Here is a 7,269-nt window from a genome sequence, read left to right as displayed (position 1 = left end):
CATTAGACATCTGTGTAGAATACTGCGAATATTGTTAAACGGTGACGATTTGATTGGAACTATAGATAACAATCCAAAACAAAACAAAAGGTAATAAAGGTAAAAAAAAAAGGTAAACGAGCCCACGACGAAACGCGATAGACGCGACGCACCAAACCAACAAACAAAGTTTTCGTAGCTCTAGATCGTAAGATAAACAAATTATTGAAACGCAACAAAGCGATCGATCGCAAAATCGAGACAGAAGGCAACACCAAATAAATTGTAGACAAAACCAAAGTCGTTGTAATGTTGAAGCAAATCTATATGTAATACAATCTGACTCTGAAAACGCTAACTAAACGTAACAAACATAAAATTTCAACACAGCCACAAAATATTATTTTGAAATTAAATTGAAACCTTAAGATGCATAGCTGTTCGACACATTATACCAATAACAATATTGAAGATATATTCTACATTTTTATGTGTCTGCATATTTGAAAGAAAAATATATATTATTGAATAAACCATATTTCAAATAACCTTTCGGAAAATTACCATGTGTTTAATATATGAGTGATTAAGTGGATGAAATTATCTACATTTTTGGCAAGAAAGGTTTCTAAATGGACATTTTTAATTCTTCGAACCAATAAAACTCGATCTACGATTTATATTATATTCACTTTACAGCGACAGTTTTATTTACTTCAGCAGTAGAAAAAAAAAAGGTTTTGTAAAAATAAAAATAATTAAACTCGGACCACTGATTCGGTCTGTAAAAGTTTAACTGCGTTTTCGCAACCTTGCCATAAAAAAGGCAAAAGTTTTGCAGACGTTAAGTTTATCAATAAATTAAAAGTTTAGTTGTCGTATTCAATTCAGTTTCACTTAGGAATTACTTCAGGCTTAAGTTTTAATCCTAACTACGTAAATATAATCCCAGCTTACCTCTAGTTCAAATGATTTTTTCATGTTCTTCGCATAGGGTGTTGTGAAATGATTAACAACGTTTAAATAAATACGTTAGCGCTTATGAGTAATCGTGAAGTTCTATACAAATTGATGGATAGATGACTGGGATGGCAGTCTATGCTTTATCATACATGTGGCGGCCTGTCATTTGAGCTACGAGATCACCCCTCTTGCTAAGTTTAGATTACGTACAAAAGGTTCAAAAGTCCGCTTCAAGTGAATCAAATTCAGCTTGGGCAGCAGACCTGGTTGGACCCGGTCCACAGGTAGGCCCTTCTCCACGGAAACGTCGTGGCAGATGACAGTGGTTAAATCGAACCACGCTCCTATCTTCATACTCCGGCAGAGTGCTGCAGAGTGCCTGTCCGGCCCGAATTCAACGGCGGTGGCGCCGGCGAACCTTTAACCGCCGCGTCCTTTTCGTCGCACACAGGCGAAATCTCTTTTAAGGACTTTATCCTAACCACAATCTTTAGGAAAGTGCGGGGTTTTTCAACTAGCTGCTGCTCCGGCGCCGACCGAGGGTCGTGAAAAACTACTTCATCACCTAATTAGCGCAGGGATTGCTCGCACAGTGGATTGCTCGGGTCAGTGGTTCCAGGCACCGAAGTACTCGCTGGGGAGTGGCCTTTAAAGGTTTGGTGGATTGCGGTGTACGTGCTGTGAGAAATGGTGAGTCGGATCGTGATTCTCTTTGTTCTGGGTGATCATTCGCTCACAAAGTAAATGTTGTTACATTTAGGTCAATCGCGGAAAACTAAAGAAAATGGCATTTTGAAACCTTGACTTTAGATGCAAGTTTTTAATCCTTTACATCGCCTGGCGGGACCTCCTTAATGGACTCCACCTTGGCCACAATCTTTAGTGCTGGACCCAGTTTCATGCCCATTGCGTTTACCAAATGGTTCTCCTTGAGCAGCAGAAGCGCTTGGCCATCGATCTCCTGCTGTATAAAGTCGTCCACGTAGTCCTGACAACCAGGCAGTTCTCGAATGAAATTGCTAACTTCTTCCACACTCCAACTGCTGATGGGAGGGCGATCGGTTCCATTTACATTGGATGATGGTAATGATAGAACCGGCGTAACCACTCCAGCTGAAACCACTGGCAATGGCAAAGTGGGAGCTATTGCAATCGGCAATGGTAATGTCAGAGGCAACGAAAGTGGTGAAGATGTAGACATAGCCGCTAGCACTGGCATTGAAATCGGTGGAACCTCCGGTGTAGCCGCTTGAATTGGTAATGCCTCGGATATTGTCTGGAATGATTCTGTCTGCATTTTTTCCTCGGCCATGGCCTCATCCAGTCTGTCCACCAATGCCATGGCGTCCACCCCAACTATACCGCCTGATCCCAGGCCGTTGGTCTCTGCTGTTCCACCTCCTCCGATGCCGTTCTTTGCCTGCCTCGAGCATCCTGGCGAGCAGTAGCGCTTTCGTTTGAGCTTCGCTTTGTGCTCCATCTTTCCACACTGCTCGCAAGCAACCATGTCCGAGCCTGGAGCTGATGCCATTCCACTTAGCTTGATGTCCTCCTGCATCGTTGCCTTTTTCTCTGCGGGAAGGAAGGATACAATAAGATTGCGTATAAGAGTTGGTGCTAGATGTTTATACTCACTTGGCGGCTCATCACTGACGTCTTTGTCTGCATATCGCTGTCTAGTGACGGGAAATGGTTCGTTGGCCTCCTGGATGATGAAACCATCGATGACATGAGATAGGACGTTCGGCTTAATCATCGCCTTGGGGAGATCCTTCGATCCATTACTGATGCTCGACGTGGTGGTTGTGGTTGTGCTGGTACAACTTGTGGTAAAGGTGCCAGAACTGGTGGTTGTGGTGGTTGAGCCAGTAGTGGTCGTAGCTGTCGTTTTGGCTACTCCAATTCCATTGGTGATCGTCGTCGTGGTAGAAGTTGATGTTGCGGACGTTAAGCTGCCGGAGGTTGCCAGCTTGGGCTCTTCTTTCCCACTGGCACTGGGAGTGGTGCTACTCGGTGGCTGCACTGCATTGCTTTGCTTGCTGGTGGGAGTGGTAGCGCCCTTTGAAGGCGTGGAAGACCTATCCGAGGCTTCTCCATTGGACAGGACTTCACTTGTGGAACTACTGGCTTCTACGGATGCGCTGACAGTGGCAGGAGTGGAGGATTTGGGGGTAGTGCAGGTGTCCTTTCCTGATACTGGCGTCTTGGGCGAACTAATGGGCACCAGGGTCGCGGTGGGCCCTTTCGAAGGTGTATCCTTTGTTGGCGTGGATGGAAAGCCTCCTCCTGCACCGCTACTAGCACTGCTTAGTGTTACCAGCTGTCCCGTTGATGGAGTGACAGCGGTGCTAGAAACACTCACGGGCGGAGCAGTAGATAGGTGACCCACTGTGGCATTCATCATCGAGGTCATGGCCAGTATGGGATTTGTTGTAGGTGAGGGCGTGGTGGGTGTAAGTGAAGGTAGTCCCAGTTGCTGCTGCTGCTGTTGATTTCCTCCGGCAATTGTGGCGCTGATTAACTGCTGATGCTGGTGGATCTGGGTACCTTGCGCCTGAGCCTGTTGCATACTGGCCACCGTACTGCTGGTGACCAGAGGTGTGGTACTCTGGCTGGTAATTGTGACCACACTGCTTGTTGGGAGTGAAGAGGAACTGCAAGTACCCGGCTTGGTTGTCTGAAAGATGGCGCCAGAGGCCGTGAGAGCCTCCTGTAGGGCACTGGATGTTATTCCGGCAATATCGTCCGCCGACATCGATGATGAAACTGAAAAGGGCACGCTGCTCAGCTGCAATTGACCGGACTGCTGCTGCGTTTGCTGCTGCTGTTGTTGGGCTGTCGCTCCAGTCGGCTGCTGCACTACAATCTGCTGGATAATGTTCTGTTGCTGTTCTCGCTGCTGTTGTGCTTGAGCCTGCACTTGGGCTTGAACCTGTGCCTGCGCCTGTTGCTGCAGTTGCTGCTGTATCAGTTGGTTGTGAAGTTGTTGCTGCTGCTGTTGCTGGTGGGACGTGATGAACTGATTCGGCGCCACCTGAAGGATTTGCTGAGTGGCATTAGCGAGCGCCTGTTGGTGCTGCGCCTGGGCTTGGACACTTTGCTGCTGCTGCTCCCTTTGCTGTTGCTGCGCCTGCGCCACTACCTGTTGTTGTTGCGCCACCGCTTGCTGTTGCTGGGCGTTAACCTGCTGCTGCTGAGTGACCTGTTGCTGCTGTTGTTGCTGGGCCTGTTGATGCTGCATTTGAATGGCAGCAATCTGCTGTTGCAACATTTGCTGCTGTAGGATTTGCTGTTTCTGGATCAGTTGCAACTGCTGTTTCTCAATCAGTTGTAACTGTTGCTGCTTGTCCACTCCTGCCGTAGTGGCTGCATGAAGGGTCTGTCCATTCTGTAGTGTGATGGGAGTGCCCGTTGTGCTCATCACAACCATTCTGGAAAAGTTCGGAAATAAGTACTGGGACGCGGTGTGTTTAGATAGACAATACTCACTTGTTGCCCGCCGCATTGACCACCTGCTGGAGATTCGTCGCCTGTTGCTGCTGCTGCACTGTGGCCAGATGACCTACCACCTTATTTTGGCCTGCGACCTGACCGATTTCGGTTTTCAATGTGGATAAAGCGGGGCGCACCGGCTGCTGTTTGTTGCGCATTTTGGCCTTCAGCAGGCTCTGGTTCTGTGCAGTCTGCGTGGATACGGAACTGGCCGGACGCACTTGAGTTCCATTGTGGGGCATGATCGGGGCTCCTGGCCGCTGCAGAGCTGCTGCAGTGAGTTGCTGCTGCTGTTGTTGCAACTGGGCAGTAGCCACTGCTAGTTGCTGCTGCTGCGTCTGGTTGGTAGTGCCGACCTGCTGCTGTTGCTGCTTGGGAGCAAGTGCATCCAGTTGGGTGCGTGCCTTAGTGGGCGTCTGCGTCACGTTGCACTGGATAATCTCTGTGGGAGGATAGTTTACTTTAGTCTCTGTAGGAAGCAATAGGCGTGACAATATTCTTACGGTTTTGCTGAGTCTGCAAAGTTTGCGTCGCCGGTTGCTGTTGAATGAACATGCCTTGGGTCCCGTCTGGCTGATTTCGCAGGATAATCTGGTTGGAGCCAAAGGGCTGAAGTCCTGTCGCATTCTGCCAGAACCAAGGGATCTGCATTTGTTGCGCTTGGCCAGCGTTCAGGAGTTGGGCAGTCTGAACAGACTGTGCGCCTACACCGACTGGTAAAGTCGACTGTGAAACCTGGACGCACTGCTGAGTAGTTTGGGTGGTCTGCTGCTGCTGTTGCTGAACCTGCTGCACCTGCTGGGTCTGTGTCGACCCAGTGGATCCAGGACCCGTCGCCGCCTGCACTGTACTGCTGGTGGTGGTCACTTTCTGAACCACTTTCTGGGCCAGTTTGCCCTGCGCATCCACTCCTACTTTGGCCAGAGCAGCTGTCAGCTGTTGCTGTTGCTGCTGCTGGTTGAGCTGCTGTTGCTGCTGGTTAAGCTGTTGCTGCTGCTGTTGGGTGAGTTGCTGTTGCTGAGCGGCGGCAGCCATTGATTGCAGTAGATTCTGCTGCTGCTGTGGCGAGTGGGAGATGACATTCACCGGAGAGATGAGCACCGTCTGAGGCGACTGATTGTGGTTCGAAGGAATACATGTGGCGTAATTGCCGCCGGCGAATCCCGCTTGGCCACCGATCATTTGCTTGGCGTTCTGAGTCGTGGTGGTAAGCATCTGGGGGCCGTTGCCCTGGAAGGGCTTGCCGGCGGTGATCACCTGGATGGGCTGCTGACCGAGGCCGCCTGGATGCAACAGATTGCCCGACACAATCATTTGGGGGTACAGGAAGCTGGTGGATGGTTGCATCAACTGCACCGTCCTTCCCTGCGTCCAATCCCCGCCCACTCCTCCTGTGGCCGCTGCCAGTTGCATCGGCGACATGGTGCTGATGGCTGTGGAGTGCTGCTGTTGCTGGCTTTGCTGCGAGTTGGCTGGACTAGCTGCTCCTCCGGCGCCGGCCGAGGCTGCTCCTCCACCACTGGCTTCCGACAGCTGCTGCTGCAGCTGCAATTGCTGCTGAACTTCCATAATGTTGGTCGCATGCTTTAGCTCAGTTCCACTGTTGCCGGTCGTGTGCGTGGGAAACTCTTGCTTCACCTGAATGGCGTAGGGATTGTTCGCATATAACTGCTGCAGCTGCTCGGGGGAGATCTGGAGCGGCACATTGGTGGCGGCCGCCACCTGCTGGGCTGGACTCTGTGACTTCTCCAGTTTGCGGCCGGTTGTCTTCGAGTTGGGTGTGCTTGGCGATCTGCAGCTGAGCGGCAGTAGTGGGTGGCGCCGTCTGATGGATGGCGTTCCGGCTGATCCACGTGCTGCCTTAGAACTGGGCGATTGGGATGGACTCCTGGTAAAGTCCTCGTCAAAGCTGATGCCCGCCTTCTGGGCGAGTGTTTCCAGGCACCTTAGTGGCCGCTGGGGGTTCACGCGAGTTTTGGAGTTGCCCTTTACAGATGTGGTGGGTTCCGGTGAAGGTGGTGGTGTACGTATTGTTGTTGCTGATTCACTTTCTGTGTCCCCACAGCTGAAATGAGAAATAAAAAGCGCACACAGGCGATCAGTAAAACGCGTATAAACACAAACAAACACGGACACACTTGGGGCGGCTCCGAATGCGTGGGGCATGCTTCATATTCATGCTTAAATTCATATCTATATTCTTATTCATATTTTCTTAGCGCTTGACGAACGAACCACACAAAAACAACAAACAGCGACTGCATGTTACTCCCGCCAAAGACGTCTCTCTCTCGCTCTCCAAAAGAAAAGGGGGACGCGGAACAGGAAAAGAGAGAAGAGGGTGCGACAGGGATGCACTATCATTGAGAAAGACAAAGACGGGATCGTATAATAATGCACTCTGGGTCCAAAAACGGCAAAGAAAACGAAAAACAAAACGAAAACGAAAACAAAGTCGAGACGAAAATGTGAGACAGAACGAGATACACTTTGTTTTGGGTGATCATTCACTCACGAGGTAAATTACTTACAGTGGATACTGCTTAAGTGAGACGTTGTAGTGATAAAGGAAATTATAAAGGAAATCACAAATGATTGCAGCTACAACGTTGCACAACACTAGCACGACCGTGTATTTAGTACATATTTAGTAAATTTGTACAGAAGAGGTATATAAATATTTTAATTTGATGATGGTTCGTGACCCACTAAAAGTGCACGGTTTTGCATATGTGCATGCACACCAGTGCCTAAAAGAGGTCACTTGTCAGAGTTGCCTGTGCCCGAAACAGCTATTTATAGTAGCCTTGCTCTCTGTTGCCTATTCCCCTCCTT

General features: G+C 49.5%; 1 protein-coding gene across 1 annotated transcript; it reads right to left on the bottom strand.

The window, feature by feature from the left end:
* Positions 1 to 655: 655 nt before the first annotated feature.
* LOC120455529 (polyhomeotic-proximal chromatin protein-like) lies at positions 656 to 6,710 on the bottom strand. Its single transcript, XM_039641819.1, has 5 exons — positions 6,573 to 6,710; positions 4,938 to 6,499; positions 4,432 to 4,876; positions 2,578 to 4,373; positions 656 to 2,514 (listed from the first exon to the last, which is right to left on the bottom strand). The coding sequence occupies exons 1-5, from the start codon at positions 6,641 to 6,643 to the stop codon at positions 1,763 to 1,765; spliced, it is 4,626 nt and encodes a 1,541-aa protein (XP_039497753.1). The 5' UTR covers positions 6,644 to 6,710; the 3' UTR covers positions 656 to 1,762.
* Positions 6,711 to 7,269: the final 559 nt, after the last annotated feature.

This window comes from Drosophila santomea, chromosome X, assembly GCF_016746245.2.
Source record: "Drosophila santomea strain STO CAGO 1482 chromosome X, Prin_Dsan_1.1, whole genome shotgun sequence".
Classification (NCBI taxonomy): domain Eukaryota; kingdom Metazoa; phylum Arthropoda; class Insecta; order Diptera; family Drosophilidae; genus Drosophila; species Drosophila santomea.
This window is presented reverse-complemented; position numbering and strand designations above follow the sequence as displayed.

Bases quoted from the DNA above. Each gene is read 5' to 3' on its own strand.
- LOC120455529 (XM_039641819.1), bottom strand. From the start codon at position 6,643: ATGAATAAGAATATAGATATGAATTTAAGCATGAATATGAAGCATGCC. The intron at 6,500-6,572 runs GTGTGTCCGTGT...TTCTCATTTCAG, and splicing joins CGCATTCGGAGCCGCCCCAA to CTGTGGGGACACAGAAAGTG. The intron at 4,877-4,937 runs GTAAGAATATTG...ATCCTCCCACAG, and splicing joins TTTGCAGACTCAGCAAAACC to AGATTATCCAGTGCAACGTG.